This window comes from Camelus dromedarius, chromosome 4 (genome assembly GCF_036321535.1).
Source record: "Camelus dromedarius isolate mCamDro1 chromosome 4, mCamDro1.pat, whole genome shotgun sequence".
Taxonomy (NCBI): Eukaryota; Metazoa; Chordata; class Mammalia; order Artiodactyla; family Camelidae; genus Camelus; species Camelus dromedarius.
The window spans coordinates 45,994,796-46,015,732 of record NC_087439.1 but is presented as its reverse complement, the minus strand read 5'-3'; the positions used below and the strand labels follow the sequence as shown (position 1 = coordinate 46,015,732).

The window sequence follows — 20,937 nt, the reverse complement described above, 5'->3', positions numbered from 1 at the left end:
ATTTTATTGCATATTTTAACTGTTATTTTAAGGATATCTTTCTAAATTTGTATAAAGTAAAAATTACTTTAGCTCAGTTGTGTGAAAAAACAAAGCCGTGCAATTAGCAGTATTTATTAAGAGTACCCAAAGAGCTTAACGACTAATCAAGGCTTATCCTAAGATTGAAGCTTACTCCAGGTACTGTAGGTATTAAAAATGAGGCATATGTGCATGTGCCTGTGTATGTGGAGATGTCTTGGTGGTAGAAGTAAAATAAAAAGCCACATAAAATACCGGTTTTAAATTTTTTTTATATCACTGACTTAACACTTAATTTATACTTATTATTTTTATGTACTTCATTTTATTTCTGCTTTGCACCTAATTCCTTATTTTGGAATTAGATATAGAGCATGAGTTGACAAACTTTTTTTGTAAAGGGCATGTTCGTAAGTATTTTGGGCTTTGTGGGCTATAAGGTCTTTGTGGTAATTGCTCTCTGCCTTTGTGTAGTGCAAGTGCAGTCATAACAATATGTGAACAAATGGGCAATGGCTATACTTCAATGAAACCTTATTTATGGACTAAAATTTGAATTTCAGATGATGAATTTCTACTTGTCATGAAATACTCGTGACTCTCCCCCGTGCCCCAACCTCACCTCCCCATTATTTAAAAAATTAAAAACAATTCTTACTTTGTGGATAGACAAAAACAGGTGGTCCTACACATCCCTCGTGTAGACTAACTCTCCTTGAGGAAGGTGAACCCTTCATGTTAACCGTTTATCCAAATAATTTTGTTAAGTTTTAAGTTAAGGAGTAGATGTTTCTCTTCTTTCAATAGAAAGAGAAAAGTTGTTAGCTCTGTATTATAGTGAAAAAAACTTTTTTTAAAGTTTTAATGGTAGTAAAAGGCACATAACATAAAATTTACCATCTTAACCATTTCTAAGTGTTCAGTAGTGTTTAATACACACACACATTGTTATATAACCAGTCTCCAGAACTGTTTAACCTTACAAAATGTAACAGCTTCCTGTTCCCCTCTGCCTGCAACCCCTAAAGAATCACCACTTTATTCTCTACTTCTATTAATTTGACTACTCTAGGTGCACCATATAAGTGCAGTCATACTTGTTTGTCTTTTTTTGACTGGCTTGTTTCACTTAGCATGATGTTCTCAAGGTTTATTTAGCATATCAGACTTTTCTTCCTTTTTAAGGCTAAATAATATTTCATTTTATGTGTATACTACATTTTGTTTATCCCTTGATGGACACTTAACTTGCTTCCGTATCTTGGCTATTGTGAATAATGCTGCAGTAAACATGGGTGTGCTGATAAATCTTTGAGATCCTGCTTTCAGTTCTTTTGGATATATACCCAGAAGTGAGATTGCTGGACCACATGGTAATTTTATTTTTAGTGTTTTTTAAGAACTGCCATTCTGTTTTCCTTAGTGGCTGTACCATTTTTGCAGTCCCACCAACAGTGCACAGGTGTTCCAATTTCTCCACATCCTTGTCAACTCTTTTTTTGTAATTGTGGCCATCCTAATGAGTATGATGCAGGATCTCATTGTGACTTTCATTTGCATTTCCTTAATTATTAGTGACACTGAGCATCTTTTTATATGCATGCTTGTTTGTATATCATCTTTGGAAAATTTTTTATTCAAGTCCTTTGCCATTTTAAAATCAGGTCATTTGTTAGCTGACCATATTATTTTTAACAGTAAAATTTCTTTCCTCTCTTGCAGTGTGTCTACAAATACAAATAAGTAAATTAACATAATTTACTGTTATAAAGGTAGGGTAATATCTTGCAAGAATGAGGAGCACAGTAAGTGGAAGTTCTGATTTGCTGAAAGCAAATCTAATATCGAAACTAAACATTCCATAATTGTTTTTAAAGTATATGAACAGAAACCTGGGAACATGAAGTACATATAATGTGACTAAAAAAGAAGCATGATTGATTTTTGTGTGTTACATAGAATTATTCAGTCACATCTTGCCTATATATTGTAATCAAATAAATAGTACATTAAGCAACTATGTTTTGAGTTGTTGTTATACTGTGTACTGTTCAGACTTACTTGGTGACTGGTTTATAAAATTAGTTCTCATGTACCCAGCCAAAATCATTTCAAGTTATTTTCTGATACATTTTTTGGCTTTCTCCTTATTCATAGTGTGAGTTCCAGCATTGTCTTAATTACCTTTAAGGCCCAGTGATCATATAAATGATCACAATTTGGATGAATTTTTGGAAATCTAGATGGTCAGTGAAAAGTTTTTCCTCATCTTTTGTACTTGTATTTTCTGTATATTGAGCTGGATTTACTTTGTCCGTTTTCTTCCTTTTTGCCACCCCATGCTCTTTGCTGATGATAATTGAACCATTGTTCATAGAATAGGCCTTTCATGGAGCCTTAGTCTTGGCTGCTAGGTGAATAGGACAAGTGAGACCTGCAGGGAGAAACTCACTGTTGTCCCTTAAACACACTTGTCCCTTAAACACACCACATTCAGTGTCTTCAAAAAGGAACTCATGGTATCTTCCCATACCAGGTCCTTTTTAGTGACTGTATTACCACCTATCCACGTGTAATCCAGAACCACTTTCCTCCCCTTACTTTTCAGATTCGGTCTATCCCCAAGTACTTGTTTCCTTTCCTTTCCTCTCCTCTCCTTTGTCATCGTCGTTGTCATTTTTTTCTTTTTCTTTTTTTTTTTTTTTTTGCCTCTTGGTTACCTTTTTGATCTGCTACTGCTCTTGTTCATGCTGCTGTTTTCTCTTACTTGGATCACTGCATTAAGCCGCCTGTCTGGTATCCTTGAATCCACTCTGGAATCTATGATTAGGCAGAAATGCAGAAGCTATAGTACATACTTCCCAAGTAACAGCATTTAATACTCTACTTGACTAAAGTAGCTTAGCTTGTATCTTTTAAAAAATTATGTAGATTTACACATTAATCTATAGGATATTAGTTGCTTGGTTTTCTAAATAAAATCTATTATGTTATTGATTGTTTATTATGTGCTAGCTAGGAGTTTATCCATACATAGTATTGCATTCATCTTCACACCAGTAAGTTAGATGGTTATTTCCATTTGAGGGAACAGGTTGAGAATTACTAGGCAGTGGAACTGAGTTACAAATTTAGTTATGTTTTTTAAACTAGGTTTCTTAAGTTTGAGAATTTGGGGATGCCTGAGAATACCCATTTATTCATTCAGCAAATATTTATTGAGAGTCTCCTATGTATTAGGCATTCTTTTAGGCACCTTGATTACTTCAGTGAACAAATAACTGCCCCCCACCCCCTGCCCCCAGTTCCTGTTCTTTTGGAGCTTACATTCTTGTGAGGGGAGATATGCCAGCTCATTGATACAGTTGCAGGCTCAGGATGGCTCTGGCTGCCTAGGAGTATTTTCAAAACTAGGAAGCATTCACCTGTCTTGACAGGGGAAGGAGATATGTAAAATTAACTTATGTAGGGGTTCTCCATAATCTCAAAAAGCAGGGTAATTGCCAATTCTTGCCTAGAGCTGTGAACATGGTGCTTTACTAGTGACCATGTATTCTTTCAGACTGTGTTAAAGTGGTCTTATGGGCTTCAGATACTGTGTCAGGTTTGCTGACAAGACTAGTGGCTCAGCATATAGTTGTATTTATGGTTGAGATACATTACAGTGACATAGTAAAGATGCACAGCCGGATCATAAGGGAAAAAGGTGTAGGGAGAGTCTGGAGGGATCCATATATAGGCTTCCTTATGTTCTCTCCCTCACAAGATGGGGCACATGGAGTGCACACACTTCCCCCAGCAGTGAAATTACAGCAACATGTATGCAATATGTCTGTCCAGAGAAGTCCACTAGAGACTCTGCACTTAAAGGTTTTTACTGGCGGCACCTTCTTCGAGGTGTACTACGTTGTTTGTACATACAGTCTAGACACTGTGAGCCAGCCTTATCAGTTAGGGAAGGGTGGGGATTTCTTTGTTGGCAGGCCTTTATAAAGATAACATCCTCAGGCCTTAACTCTTTTCTGCACAGTGACCTATTGACTGTGGATGGAGATTGCTAGAGTGGGTGTGAGGAAAGATGATAAATATTTGCAGTAGTCTTTCTTACCACCCTTTGGGAGTCATTGTTCTAAAGAAATAGTCTTAAGTTCAAATAAAGCATTTTAAGTAGAACAATGTTTGTTACAGCCCTGTTTTTAATAGCAAGAAATTAGAAACTGCTTGAATTACTAATGGTAGGGGACTAATTAGATACTGTACATCAATTTAATGGAATATTAGGTGGTCATGAAAATAATGTTCATGAAAGCATGATGGAGAAAATCGTTTTTGTATAAATGGAAGAACATAGGATACAAAGTAGTAGTTAGTGTGGGATCTTTACAGATGGGTGGCAGACAACTTCTTAGTTCTGAAATTTGCAAATGCCCTTAAAACACAAATTTCCTTACAAAACTATGGGAAAATTATGAAAACTTAATATTTTATTACAGAAAAAGTTTTTAATTTCTTGAAGTAGAGTGAATATTGCAGTGAACCCTAATGTACCCATCACACAGTTTTAATGTACCCATCATCAGTTTTAACACAAAAGCTGAAGTTATTTGTAAAGAAATTTAAATACATTTCATTAAAACATGTACACTGCATTATATTATTGGTATAGTAACATTAACAGGCAGTGAATATATTGTTTAAATATATAAGTTTGTAATTTATCTGAAGCTTGTTTTTTATGGCAAAGAACTGCCACTGCCATGTTCATTGTTAATATTATTAATTGGGTTTATTTGGGGAGAACATTTTCTTCAAAAAATGTTTTTCATGGGGGATTGGGGTAACTGAGAGTTTCTGGATTTATGACTACAGATGAAAAACAAACCCAAACTGAGACTTCAAAAGATGAAAGTGATATAAGTTTCTTTCATTTAGTAGTACTTCAGCATAAATGTCATCAACTTTCAGGGTCTTTTGTAAATGGTTGAAATTGTAAATGTGGAAATGTCTATGAATGCCAGGAGCTTATATAAAGTATAATCTTAATTGTTGAATAAAAAGCATATAGAAAAAATACTGGAAGAAAATAAACCTGAATGTTGACATTGGTTATCTTTGAATAGTAGACAATGGGTGGGATTTTTTTAGGCCCTAGTTTTTTGAATTTTTGCATCTTTCTTTATTGTTGGCTATTTTATGTTCATGACCAAGGGTAAAAAAGGGAACTGAAATTTTGCTTCTTTATCATTACTATCTTATAAAAATATATGTCTTATTTTGTATAAGGTAAATACATTGGCATTGGGAAGGAAATGTCAGAAAATTACTATAATTGAAAGAAAACTTGGTATAAATCAGACTTTTTAAATGATTGTATAGATTTACTAGACCGTGGTGTAAATTTGAGGGCAAACCTTACAAGGTGTAAACTTAGTAAGTCTTTATATCTGTCATTCTGTTTTGACAATTTTGAGATTAATACACTAATAGAGATGAGATATATGAGAATGATGTGGCCTACAATTTCTCTGAGTCATTGAACACCTAAAAAAAAAAAAAAGGCAGTCATAATTATTTGTGAAGACTAGGGGATTGATTATACCATAGGCCATTCTGGTCATTGAGTTTTAGGTTGAACCATATGAACCTATTTTATAGATTAAAAATGGTTGAATATCTGTAACTTCATACAGTTGAACCTGTTAAAAATTATAATTTTTCATCCTTTTGTTCCAGTTGACTTACTTAGCTTGTTTTATATATTTATCTCAAGTTACAGGTTTACGTTTCTATTAAGGTTACAGGTAAATGGAAACTATTACTAAAATTAAAAATTTGGGGTTTTTTTGGATGATTCAGTTATTGGGAAATGTGTCTTTCTAAAGGAATATTAGGATCTTAATGGATTTATGCGCTAATTTATGTATCTGGATCCTAAACTTTTGGCGCACTCTGGAGTTTTACAGCAATTTAGAGTTGAAAGTGATGGTTAAAGATTGTTTTTTATTTTCAACAAGTAGTGTAATTTGTGTTAAACATGTTTATGTAGGTAGACATTTAGAGCAGGTAGGTTCCTAAGCAGACTAGTCTGCTTATTGGAAATTTTGTAATTTATTAATTAAAAACTAAATTGCTATAATTTTCTTCCTTATTTGAAGGCTTAGGGTATAGACATTGAAAGTGAGTAAATTGTGGTGCTCTAATGTCCACTGGTAACCTGTTATTGCTTACTCTTCTCATATCACTTATTTAGCATGAAATTTGGGGGTTAAGTTGCTAATTTTTCTGGCATTCAGTAAGAGTAAGCTGAAATTAATGAGGCTATATATTCCAGAAACCTGTTAAGGGCTTAAAAGTATTATCTCACTTAATTCACTTAACAATCCTGTGAGATAGGCTTTGTTATTGCCAGGACTTTATGGGTGAGGTCATTAAGTGGTAGAGCTGGGATTTGAACTCAGTCTGGCAGCAGAGAGCCCATCTTATCCCTGAAGTTATATTGCTACAATAAATGTCCACAGAAATCCCATTTTTGGAGTCTTGTTGAGGCTGTGATAGAGCTAATTTTGGTGAAATAATACTTACGTTGAAATCACTGTATAAACATTTAGAATATGTTATCCTTGTTCATTGTAATGCATTGTTTTAAGTAGTGTTTTAATAGTGCTGGAGTGGGACTTCTTACATATAGTACATGCAGCTTCTTTTTTCGTTAGAGATTTATTTCCCTGCTGCAAGTGGACTCTAAGAAATAAAAACTGTTCTATAGCCCTTCTTTCATCCTGCACTATTGGGATAGAAAAATAGACCAAGGACTATTGTAGGCTATAAGTCATCACTGTCCTTTTCAAGGCATATTAAATGGTTACCTCAGAGGAGTGGGATTTTGGGAGACAGGAAAGTATTGGAACGTTTCACTTTTATATTTCTGTTTATTTCAGTTGGCATGTGCTATATTAATAATGGAAAAAGGCATGAAACTAAAAAAAATTCTGAAGTAGCACTTTGGTTAGGCACAGGATACCAGCTGACTTCTTAGTAGTGAGGAGGTTCTACTAAATTCCTGTTTTTTGGAGCTTTTTTGGAGAACATCCCTTCTTAGACATGCAAGCATGTGCTCTTTCTGCATGCACTCCTTCTTGCCCCGCACCTCCCAGCGCCCTTTCTACCCTTCTTTTGGGACAGGGATGCTTAGTTGAATGGGTATAAGTTCTAACAAAAGGCATTATAACTTAATCTCACAGTGTGTCAATTTCCTTATCTTTAAAATGAGAATTATATATTAAACTAGAAAAATAGCCTAGTATTAAGATACATATATGTGGGTGTATACATTCATTTATATGTATGTGTATATTTATGTGTATGTATATGTAGATTGATTGATTTTTAAAATAAATTATTATAAGCCTGAAACTAGAGAAAGAGGAGTTGGATATGTTACTAATACATTGAAGAAATTAGGCATTGAATTATATACCATTCTGCCTACCGAGAACTTCTAACCTCAGGGAGAAAGCTGGAGGGGAGCTTATATACATTATATAAGCCAGTGTTTATTGAGCACTTGTATTTTAGCATTCATGTATGTTCACATTTATTGACTACTAAGTGACAAGTTTAATTAAACTCTTCATATAAACTTATTTTACTCTGACAACTATAAGGTATGTGCTTTTATTATCTCCATTTTACACATATGTAACCTAAAACATGGAGAGCTTAAGGAACTTGGCCACGCTTACACAGCTTACCTATCTGTGCATGTTTATTTTTGAGGAAGAAAAATTAGCTGTCAGACATTTTTTATTTATAAGAATAAAAGTGAAATTAAATTATCCTCTTCCAAGGACAAGACAGTGTAGAGAACAAAAATGATATGCTTTACTTCAGATGCAGGCTACATATCCTTATATGAAAATTTGGTCTCAGGTTTTCTGAATTCTTTGCTGTAAGGATTACCATTAAAGTCTTTAAAATGAATCAATATCTTAAAGTGAGGTATTAATCTGACTTGGATCAGACCTGTCTTCTCTTTACCATAGGCTTATGTAATTGAATGTATACAATAAACTCAGGAACCTGGCTTTATATACTTACCCTTTTCATTCTAGGTGAAATACTTGATGTGTGTGTGTGAGTGTATTTGTGTATATGTACAATACATATATATTTAGATGTGTAGATAGATGGCTAGATACATATGGCTCAGAAATAGTTTAGTGAAACAGAATTAAGTATAAAGAAGTCCGTGTTTAAATGGGAATGTGATAGGTGGCCAGAGAGGTACTTCAAATCAATGGGGAAAAGTTGAATTTGTGAGAAATTGTATGATACTTCCCTTTGGAAAAAATTCTAGATTTATACAGTTAAATTCTAAATGGATTAAATTTCCAATGTTAATATTTTAAATCATTAGCAAAAAGTGTAGGAGATGTTTTTATTAGATTCCTGGGGGAGAAAGTTTAGTAAGTTAAAGAATTGGGCTACTTTTGTGATAGCTCATTTAACATGTTCATTTAACTGCCAAAAATTTATAATTTGGCTTTAAGTAGGAGATGAAACTGGAATATATGATGGAATGCAATGTAGTCAACAAAAATAATAAGTATGTTCACTAAATATATGATACAAAGCACTATATGAAAATAGATACTTTTATTAGCTATGTTAGAGTGGATGTTTAAAGACAAGAGTCAGAAATAATTCTAGAGCATTAAACAGTGTAAACTTCTTGAATTCTTTTTGTTTCCTGTACTTAAAAAAAATGCATTTAAAAACTAATGGAAAGGAATGATTTAAATGGAGTATTTTATCTTGTTGACATAATTTCTAACTTTATCATGGTTTTTTGTTTTTAATCAGAATTTTCTGCCTTATCAGGCATAATTAAAGAGTATTAATAGAAGAAAGACAACTGTTCTATATAGATCAGCTTATCAGATGTAATATAAAAATAACAATTAAAATCTGGACTGAATTAAAATACTTTCAGACTAAAGGAAGTTTTAAGTTTAAAAATGTGAAGTGATGCCTGAGTAGATGAATCTATTAGAAAGGTCTTATTTAACAATAATTTCTTTTACTTTTTGGTAACTAGTATTTTGGTATTAACCTTTTGAAAACATGCTTTCTAAATATTTCTATTTTGTTTTGACTATCTGCTAAGGAAGATGAAGACTTCAGTAATTTAAAAATGACATAATGAAAAATTGATTAATTGTCATGAAAAAGTCATATAACTATAAAGTAATGTTGACTAATCAGAACTAATAATGTGTCCAAATACATACATTCTTTTTTAGACTGACCACTTTGGGAGGGCATTCTTTTATAATTAATGAACATTTATTAAATGAGTTTGTTGAGTGTGTGTGAAAGGGAAAAAGAGGAAAAATGTTTATTAGAAGGGGCCATGACAAACTGCTCTATTAGGTCAAATTGTGGTTTTATTTGTTTCTCTAAATTTGTTCTTCATAAAATAGGGTGTGATCTCTAATTTGGGTTGTGACATCTCTGGTTATATGTTTAATGTGAAGTTTTGTGTTTATGATAAATTTCGGGAAGCAGTTTAGTAAGAGTAGCATAATTGGGATGCAGGTGGTTTGTATTTTGAGATGGGGTAATCTTTAAGGATGGTATGGCCTTTATAGTGGCTTCTATAATTTCATCTTTTTCAAAAGTATGAATATTTATTGTATAATGAGGAATTTAATAGGTTGTGGTAAAATTACATGCTCTTCAGAAAATCTCACACCTTGTAATTGAGGGCCAAATTTTTGGATGTGTCAGAAATGCCAGTTTGATTCTATGAAAGATTAAAATGTTTGAAATTTGTTAGCTGTTAGCTACAACAGGAGTCAGCAAACTACCTATTTTTGCATGGTAAAAAAAAAAAAAATCAAAAGAAGACTAATACTTTGTGATGTGAAATTCAAATGTTAGTACCCATAAATAAAGTTTTATTGGAACACAGCTGCTTTTGCATTATGGTGGCCCAGCTGAGTAATTGTGACAGAGACCTATATGGCATTCTTGTCACTTAGTACTGCTTTGGTGCACTGCAGATTTCATTACTGCAGTTATAACTTGACAGTATTTTGAGTGCAATGTGTATTGCCAGTCTGCAATATTTAACTTTTTTATACCAGTGCATATCCATCACATCAAAACAAGAGAAGAAAAAAAGGGACTTTGAGTGGCATGCTTTTTAAGGCACAGAGGAGTGTGTATTAGTTTATTATTGAATTAGATAGCAAAACATTGTTCTTACTTTGCAGTAACACTGTAGCTATGATAGAGGAATACAGTATCTGTTGACATTACTAAACTGTAAGCATTCACCACAGAATTCTCAACTCTCAAATTTTTAAAGTCAAAGTCCATTTAAAGTGGAATATCTCATCACAGCATAACTTTTTCATAGAAACCAAAAGAAGTTTCAGAGTGACTCAATTTATTAGCCAGGCAAAGAAAGCCATTTACTGATGGTGAGTTAATTAAATTGTGTTTGATTGCAGCAGTCAAAGGAATGTGTCCAGAGAAAATAAAGTTGTTTTAGACTGCTAACTTTTTGGCAAGAATAGTTGATTTAAAAGTTGAGGACATTTGAAACAGCATCAATAGTCAATTAAAAAACAAGGCAAAAGGCTTAGAATGGTTTTCCTTGACTTTTGATAAGTTCACAGATTGTGTTGATACTACTCAGTTGTTGTTTATTTGAGGTGTCAATGATAAGTTTGAAATGGCAGAAAAATTATCTTCTATAAATAGTCTATGTAGAACAAGTACAGGCAAGAATATCTTCAAAGTTGAGGAAACACTATAATCTGAAGTGGAATCTGTTAAGATGTGCTACAACTGATGGTGGTAATAATAAGTGTGAAACAGAAAAAGGCTTAGTTGGAGACATTAACAAAGCTTGTAAAAATGTGAGGTGTTCAAAAGCTTACTGTTACTCATTGTATTATTCATCAGCAGGTGCTTTGCAAAAAATACGTGTAGCTAATATGCTACTGTTGTCAGTGGTGAACTCCATTTGCTCTTATGGACTCAACAAGCATCAACTGCACGAATTTTTGTTAGGAATAGTAGTTGAATATCCTGACTGGCTTTAGCAGTGGTAACATTTTAGTGTAATTTTCTTGAGTTTTAAAACAGATTGAAATTTTTCTGAACAAAGAAGACAGTGCTCAACCACTGTTATCAAATACTGATTGGCTTTGGAAATTAGTTTTTTCTGCAGACTTGGAAATGTTTTTAAATGAATTTAAGCTAAAATTACAAAGCAGAATTCTTCATATGCAAAATTTAGTCTCAGTAAAATCATTTGAGTGGCAACAGTATCTGAATTACAAGTAACATCAAGCTGCTTTATACACTTCTTACCCTTTCAAAGTGAGATCTTCATTCCCACATGAATTTGTATGAATATATTTTTCAACTTCAAACTACAGTTCCAGTAGCATTTTTCAGACGATGCAAAGTGCCAAGAAGGTTTCCATAATTCAAAATCCATTTAATTGTACACTTGAAGAACTTCTGACTAACCTTCAATTGGAAGTGATTAATCTGTACCATAATGACAGACTGAAGGGCAAATATCAAAAGAATTATCTAATAAACTTCTATAACTGCCTTTGAAGTAACGAATATGCTCAATTAACATCAAATGCTTCTGGATTGATACCAGCATTTGGCAGTACCTACCTATCAGAAAAGACATTTTCAAAGATAAATACATAAAATCTGATGATGATTATCAGATGAATATTTACAATATATTTTGATGATAAGAAACTCAAAATAAGTGAAATGTCCCCTCCATCCCCCAACCAGTTCCTTTCTTTTCATTAGCAGACTGAACTATTATAAAATACTATATGTAATTATTATAGCTTAAATTTTGTCAGTTAAAAGTTTATGAGAAGTTTTTCCTCTCTCTTATTATATAAGCATCTACATGATTTTGCCCAGTGACCTGCAGAGACTAAAATACTTAGGATTGGGCTCTTTACAAAGTTTGTAGTATCCCCTATTCTATAACAGTGTTTCTCAAACTTGAATGTGCTTAGTAATTGCCTGAGGATCTTGCAAATGTGGGTTCTGATTTGGTAGGTCTGGAGTGGAACCCAACATTTTACATTTCTTATAAGCATCTGAGATGATAACAGATGCTGCTGTCAATGGACTGCATTTTGAGAAGCAAGGTCTAGAATTCAAGGTTAGGTTTTTAGACAGGTACACTAATATTTGTTAAGTGTCTATTATGTGTAAGGAGTTATACCAGGGGCTCTTGTATATATTGTATCTTTAAAGTGTCATAAAAACTTGTTAGATGGTATTAAGGACTACAGTGAGGTTGGGACTTATACTAAGGGTTTTTGATTAGAAACTAATTGTTAGGTGTATAGCTTCCTCTAAGACCTCATGGAGATGGTTGAGGTCCTAGAGGAAGCTGTGCATCTAAGAAACAAAAACAATGGGAAACAAAATACCACATTGTTAGCCTGGTGCAGGTCAAAGTAGGGGCTGATGTCCTCATCTTCCCTGCTAAATTCTAGTAAGCCAACAACCAGTTTCCAAGCCAAAGAATAGACATAGTATATATAGCATATACATGTTTTGCAAACATTTTCTCTCAGTCTCTTGCTTGCCTTTTCACTTTTATAACTGTGTCTTTTGAACTAGCAAATTAAAATTTTTGATGAAGTCCAATTTATCTTTTTCTTTTTTAAAAATTATTTTTAAGAATTATAAAATGTACATAAATGAAGTTTACCATTTTAACCATTTTTAAGTGTAGGTTCAGTGGTGTTAAATACATTCACATTGTTGTACTACCATCACCACCGTACCTCCAGAAATTTTTTATCTTCCCCAGCCAAACCTTTGTACCCATTACACTTAACTCCCTATTCCACCATGCCCCTCAGCCCTTGGCATCCACCATTCTGCTTTCTGTGAATTTGACTACTCTAGGAATCACGTATAAGTGGAATCATACAGATTTGTCCTTTTGTGTCTGGTATATTTCACATAGCATAATGTCTTCAGTGTTCACCTATATTGTAGCCTTTGTCAAAATTTCCTTCATTTTTAACACAGATTAATATTCCATTTTATGTATATACCACATTTTGTTTATCCATTCATTCATTGATGGATGCTTAGGGTGCTCTTACCTTTTGGCTATTGGGAATAATGCTGGTATCAACATGGATGTACAAATATCTTCTTGAGTCTTTCCTTCACTTCTGTTGGGTGAACTTTCTGGGTCATGTGGTAATTCTACATTTAATTTTTTGAGGAACCACGACTGTTTTTCACAGTGGCTGTGCACCAGTTTACATCACCACCAACAACACGCACGGGTTAAAACTTCTCCACATCCTTGCTAACACTTGTTATTTTCTGTTTTTTAATAATAGCCATCCTAATGGATATGAAGTGGTATTTCATTGTGGCTTTGATGTGCATTTCCCTAAGGATTAATTATATTGGGCTCTTTTTCATGTGTTTATTGGCCAGTTGTCTATCTTTGGAGAAATACCTATTCAGCTCTTTGCCCATTTAAAAAAAATTTTGTTGTTGTTGAGTTATAGGATTTCTTTATATAGTCTGCAAATAATCCACTATGAGATATGTGACTTTCAGATATTTTCTCCCATTCTGTGGGCTGCCTTTTCACTTTCTTGATAGTGTCCTTTGGTGCACAGAAGTTTTTAGTTTTGATGAAGTCCAGCTTACCTATTTCTTTGCTTGTTGCCTGAGCTTTTGGTTTCATATCTAAGAAATCATTGCCAAATTCAGTGTTGTGAAACTTTCCACCTATGTTTTCCTCCAAGAGTTTCATAGTTTTAGGTCTTATGTATAAGTATTTGATCCATTTTAGTTAAGTTTTGTTTTTTGTGTTAAGCGTCCAACTTAATATTTTTGCATGTGAATGTCCAGTTTTCCTCATACCATTTGTTGAAAAGACTGTCCTTTTTGCGTTGAATGGTCTTGGTACTCTTATTTCTGGGCTGTTTTATTCCATTGGTTTTTATGTCTGTCTTTATACCAGTATCATATACTTTTTTTTTTTTTTTGACTTTTGACAAAGCCACCAAGACTGTTTATTGGTGGATGCAGAATTTTGCTTTTTTGTTTTTTAGTGAATGATGGTAATAAGACAGGAAAAATACATGGGAGAAAAATCCTTGGCCTATTACCATATACAAATGTTAATTTAGGGTAAATCATAGACCTTAGCAGAAAAATATAAAACTTACAAAGATTATATTTTTTACTTTGAGGCGTGCAAAGTTTTCTTGGAAAAATAGAACAACAATAACCATAAATAGATAAATTAGAATTAAACGCTTCTGTTTGTCAAAACACTAAAGGAAATGGGAAAAAAATCAGATCCTTTTTCAATCTATCATCTGACAGTGACTGTTTCTGATATAATAGCAGGATCAGAAAAAGTAAGTATTGATGATACTTGAAAGTACATTGTTAGGAGTATGCTTATAGAAACCAGATTCCAGGGACCTAAGGAGGCGAGTGTTAATAAGTCTTGTTTAAGGAAAGAATTAAGTGATAATAGCATGAAGTTTAAGCTCTAAAGTGTTTGTTTATTTTTCTTAAAGACGTAAATGAGGTAGAAGGAGGCAAGGACGGAAAAGATACAAAACGGGATACATGCAAATACAAGATCCCTTGAATATCAAAAAGGAATGAGATCAAAAGCAAGAGTTGAAGGCACCAGTTTTTTGAAGGTAGTTTCCTTTTTGTCTGAGATAGAAGAAGGAGGGGTAGATAGGAAGATATCTGCAGGTACAGGAATGCTAATAAACATGGAAGGATCACCATTTTCCATCTAGTCCTCTATCCAGATGGAGATGGAAGGTAATGAAGGGAACTTTAAAGGGTAAAGTTTATAGGAATAGCTCTTAACCGTTGGGAGAGGAGTGTCAGGGTGTATGGAAGGGGTCTAGTGTACTTTGAAAGTGTTCCACATATGATTCTGGATTTTGATGACATCCTCCCTGCTCCCATTGATAACCACTCATCTGTGTCAGTTCTGAAGCTGTATCAGTAGAGAATTAGCAGACATGGATACAAGAATTTTTAAACGTTTAATGGAACTTTAGCTAGAATTTGTGATACTTCAGTCTGCATAGTGGCAATTACATGAGAATGCTAATTTTCACCCTTAATTCTCAGGGTTATTGTTTAACAATAGGTGTTACCTCAGTGATCTGCTTGATATAAGTGTGTTTTTCATCTACTTGATAGAAACTATCAACTGTACAAAAAAAACAGTTTGAAACTATCAACTGTATAAAAAAATCTTTGGGATGTGACAGTAATACAACACTCTTACCCAGTTTAAAATATAGTCAGATAATGTATATATAAGCAAAATAATTAATATGACTTAGTGCCAAAATTCTGTATAAAAACTAGGAAGATTACACTATGAGAAGTGGTATTTTTCAAACTGTGGACCTGCATCTATTAATGGCTTATCAATTTAATAGCTCACAACCAGTGTTTTTCTTTTTTTAATGGACTAGAATAGACTAGAACTAAATATTGGAGTGCACTAAATAAGAAGTATTTGTGGAACCTTTAATATATGTATGTAAGTATATACTGAGTTGGGTGGGAAATACATTTCTTACTATGGATTGTAGTCAAAAGTGTTGGAAGTCCACCATAGGTGGTTTTGATAAATGAGTGTGGACATTATAAAAATCTTTAAGTCCTTACTTTCATCTGTTTTTAGAATTCGTTCATTAAGTTTATATTTACATCTCAACTAACTATATATATACATACATATATACATATGTATATATAGTGATGTGTGTATATAGAGATATATATATGTGTATGTATTTTTTGTTTTCTTAATAGGTGCAATGGATGAACTTCATAGTCTGGATCCAAGAAGGCAAGAATTATTGGAAGCTAGATTCACAGGAGTTGCAAGTGGAAGCACTGGGAGCACGGGTAGTTGCAGTGTTGGAGCTAAAGTGAGTAAAACTGTAATCTTTATTTGACATTTTTTCCTTACATTAAATGATATAAAATGTATTTTGTAGAGGATCCCTACATATGTACTTAACAACAAATTATAACTTACTATAATTTTTATAATATATAGGAAAAAATTCAGTGTTTATATAACTGACTTCAAATATAACATATTCCAGGGGCATTATGTTGGTAATACAGCGTAATAGGTTTTGGGGTAAAAAGGAATTTTAGACTCTACTGCCTTTCTCCCATTACATAATTTTTACCTTTCCTGTACTTTGTTTCTTCCTTGCCCCTGTCACACATGTTCCTATCTGTGTATGTTTCTTTCTGTACACTAATCCACCACTTCTAACTGCTGCATAAAATTAATAGCGTATGTGTAAGGCTTTCCAGTGATAGACATCAGGTTGTCTTCAACTCCTCACTGCCTCGCACTGCAGTAAATTTCTTGTACTTGTTTCCTTATGGAACCTTGTGAGCATTTAGTTAGGATATATTCCCAAGAGCAGAATTTTTAGGGTGTAGGGTATGTGTAGATTCAAATTGAATAAATAGTGCAAGATTGCTATTCAGAACAGTTACAGAAAACTAATCTGCACTTTCACCATAATGCATAAGTATTTCTCTATCTCTATATCCTAGAAACATTTGACATCATCAGATTTGTCATTTTTGATAGTCCAGTAGGGATAAAATAATATATCATTGTCTTACTTAATATCAGTTATTTTGAGCATTTCTTCATATGCTTGTTAGCTTCCTGGGAGTCTCTTATAATTGTTACAATTCTTTGCCTTTTTTTTTTTTCTGTCAGGATTAAATCTTTTTTTTTCAAACTGATTTTCCCATGTTCCTTGTATATTCTACATGTTAATTCCATGTTGGTTGTATATAATACAAATAACTTCTCCCATTTTGTTGTGTCTATTAACTTTATTCATGATGTCCATCATTGTACAGAACTCTAATTCTGTTGTATTTGAATTCATCAGTTTTTTGCCTTACATTCTTTACCTCTGAAGTTTTGCCTAACTCTTGGTATACTAAGAAAAACAGTCATCATCATTAACCATCTGGGTCAAATAGACCCTTTTGCTGTGTTTATATTTTAAGTTATTTTACCACTAATTTATAGCAATGGGAATAAAAGTGTAATGAAAACCAACTTTCTTAGAAATTTTAATATGAATTTAAACATACTAAAACCTCTTGTATCAAGTAAATCTTGGTGCACAAACATCATAAAAGACGAAGGATATTGTCCTGTGTCCTTTGAACATAATGAGATGGTCCAGGTTTTTTCTTGTTGCAGAATGTTATGTGATGTAGTCCTTCAATTGGATGACTGATTGATGAGAATGTTTCCTTTCTTTTCTTAGACATGTATTGACCAATTTATTGATTAATTGATTCTTGTTGTTGTTGTTGTTGGGTTTTTTGGTTTGTTTTTAAATTTTTCACACCTTTATTGTGGTATGATTCCTGTATGGTAAACTGCACATATTTCAGATGTAGAGTTTGATGAATTTTGATAGAAGTATACACTAATGAAACCACCACCACAATCAAGGTAGCTAACATTTCCATCACTCCCCAAGAGGGGTAAATTTCAAATTCCCAATTTATTCCTTCCCACTCCCTTTACACTTGGAAATCATAAGTTTTCTATGTCTGTGAGTCTGTTTCTATTTTGTAGATAAGTTCTTTTGTGTCCTTTTTTTTTTTATTAGATTCTGCATATGAGTGATATTATATGATATTTTTCTTTCTCTTTTCTGACATCACTTCAAATGAGAATCGCCAGGTCTACCTATGTTGCTGCAAATGGTATTATTTCATTCTTTTCTTATGAATGAGTAGTATTCCCTTGTATATATACATACACCACATGTTCTTTATCTAGTCATTAGTCAGTGGACATTTGGATTGTTTCCATGTCTTGGCTAATGTAAATAGTGCTGCTGCAAACATTGGGGTGCATGAGTCTTTTTGAATTATATTTTTCTCTGGATATATGCCCAGGAGTGGGATTGCTGGATCATATGGTAAGTCTAGTTACAGTTTTTTAGAGAACCTCCATGTGGTCCTGCATAGTGGCTGCACCAATTTACATTCCCACCAACAGTGTAGGAGAGTTCCTTTTTCTCCACACCATCTCCAGCATTTATTGTTTATGGACTTTCAATGATAGCCATCCTGGCTGGTGTGAGGTGATATCTGATTGTAGCTTTGATTTGCATTTCTCTAACAATTAGTGGTGTTGAGCATCTTTTCATGTGCTTGTTGGCCATCTGGATGTCTTTGGAGAATTGTCTATTTAAGTCTTCTGCTCATTTTTTGATTGGTTGCTTTTTTTATATATATTAAGCTGTATGAGCTGTTTGTGTATTTTGGAAATTAGTCCCTTGTCAGTTGCATCATTTGCAAATCTTTTCTCCCATTCTGTGGGTTGTCTTTTCATTTTGTCGATGGTACCCATAGCTGTGCAAAGGCTTTTAAGTTTAATTAGATCCCAATTGTTTATTTTTGCTTTTATTTCCATTACTCTAGGAGCTGGTTCGAAAAAAATACTGCTATGATTTACGTCAGAGTGTTTTGTGAATGTTTTCCTCTAGTTTTATAGTGTCTGGTCTTAAATTTAAGTCATGTGTGTTCTAATTTCAGTCTTTGAAAGGTGGCTGTCCAGCCTTCCCAACACTTGTTGAAGAGACTGTATTTTCTCCATTGTATATTCTTGCCTCCTTTGTCATAGATTAATTGACCATAAGTACATGGGTTTATTTCTGGACTTTCTATCCTGTTCCATTGACCTGTGTGTCTGTTTTGTGCCAGTACCATACTGATTTGATTACTGTAGCTTTGTAGTATAGTCTGAAGTCAGGGAGTGAGTCTCCCAGCTGTGTTCTTTTTTCAAGAGTGTTTTGGCTGTTCAGGGTCTTTAGTGTTTCCATAAAATTTTAACATTTCTTGTTCCAGCTCTGTGAAAAATGTCATTGGTAATTTGATAGGGATTGCATTGAATCTGCATATTGCCTTGAGTAGTATGGCCATTTTAACAATATTAATTCTTCCAATCCAAGAACGTGGTATATCTTTCCATCTGTTTATGTCATCTTCAGTTTCTTTCATCTGTGTTTTACAGTTTTCAGAGTACAGGTCTTTTGCCTCCTTGGGTAGGTTTATTCCTAGGTACTGTATTTTTCTTTTGGTGTGATGGTAAATGGGACTGTTTCCTTAATTTCTTTTTCTGCTATTTCATTGTTATTGTACAGAAATGCAACTGATTTCTGTATATTAACTTTGTATTCTGCATCTTTATCAAATTCATTGATGAGCTCTAGTAGTTTTCTGGTCACTTCATTTGGGTTTTCTATGTATAGTATTATGAACAGTGACAGTTTTACTGTTTCTTTTCCAATTTGGATTCCCTTTATTTCTTTTTCTTCTCTGATTGCTATGTCTAGGACTTCCAAAACTATGTTGAATAAAAGTAGCAAGAGTAGGCATCTTTGTCTTGTTCCTGATCTTAGAGGGAATGCTTTCAGCTTTTCCCCATTAAGTATGATGTTAGCTGTGGGTTTGTCATACATGGCCTTTATTATGTTGAGGTATGTTTCCTCTGTGCCCACTTTCTGGAGGGTTTTTATCATACATAGATGTTGAATTTTATCAAAAGCTTTTTCTCCATTTATTAAGATGATCATATGGTTTTTATTCTTCAATTTGTTAATGTTGTGTATCACATTGATTGATCTGTGGATATTGAAAAAAACTTGCATCCCTGAGATTAATCCCACTTGATCATCGTGTGTAATCCTTTTGTTGCATTGTTGGGGTTGATTTGCAAGTATTTTGCTGAGGATTTTTGCATCTTTATTCATAAGAGATACTGGCCTGTAATTTTCTTTTTTTGTGATATCTTTGTTTGGTTTTGGTATCAGGGTGATGGTGGCCTTAAAGAATGAGTTCAGAAGTGTTCCTTCCTCTGCAATTTTTTGAAATAGTTTAAGAAGGATAGGTATTAACTCTTCTCTATATATTTGGTGGAATTCGCTTGTGAAGTCACCTGGACTTTTGTTTGTTGGGGATTTTATAATTACTGATTCAGTTTCAGTACTGGTAATTCATCTGTTCATATTTTCTATTCCATATTCAGTCTTGGCAAATTATACTTTATACCTTTCTAAGAAGTTGTCTGTTTCTTCTAGGTTGTCCTTTTTGTTGGTGTATAGTTGCTCATAGTAGTCTCTTATGATCCTTTGTATTTCTGTGGTGTCAGTTGTGACTTCTTTTTCATTTCTGATTTTATTAATTTGGGCCCTCTCCCTTTTTTCTTGATGAGTCTGACTGAAGGTTTATCAATTTTGTTTACCTTTTCAAAGAACCAGCTTTTAGTTTCATCGACCTTTTTTTAAATTGTTTTTTTAGCCTCTGTTTCATTTATTTCTGCTCTGATCTTTATGATTTCTTCTACCAGCTTTGGGTTTTGTTTGTGCTTCTTTCTCTAGCTGCTTTGGGTGTAAGGTTAGGTTGTTTACATGAGATTTTTCTTGTTTCTTGAAGTAGGCCTGTATTGCTATAAAATTCCCTCTTAGAACTGCTTTTGCTGCATCCTGAAGGTTTGGGGGTTTTGTTTTTTTTAGATTTTTATTAATTTATTTAAGGCAATTAACATTAGTTCTCAGGCTAAAGGATTTGTAAAACATTACACCAAAAAGGAAAAATCTAAGCAGTCAAAACCACCCACTTACCACACTCCAGCCCTGTCACCTGGGTGCCAGAGATTTTGGATTGTTGTGTTTTCATTTTCATTTGTCTCTAGATTTTTTTGATTTCCTCTTTGATTTTTTTTCAGTGATCCATTGGTTAGTTAGTAGCATATTGGTT

The 20,937-nt window shown here is 33.5% G+C and overlaps 1 protein-coding gene across 3 annotated transcripts in view; it reads left to right on the top strand.

Moving 5' to 3' along the window:
- TLK1 (tousled like kinase 1) overlaps positions 1–20,937 on the top strand; it is a 125,126-nt gene that overhangs the window by 18,023 nt on the left and 86,166 nt on the right. For 2 of the 3 annotated variants that reach the window (XM_031451634.2, XM_010982505.3), the window contains exon 2: positions 15,925–16,043. In XM_031451634.2, coding sequence (XP_031307494.2) covers positions 15,925–16,043 — 119 coding nt within the window. Of the gene's footprint in view, positions 1–14,653; positions 14,781–15,924; positions 16,044–20,937 lie in introns of those variants that run through there. The other variant, XM_064484901.1, reaches the window with a different exon arrangement.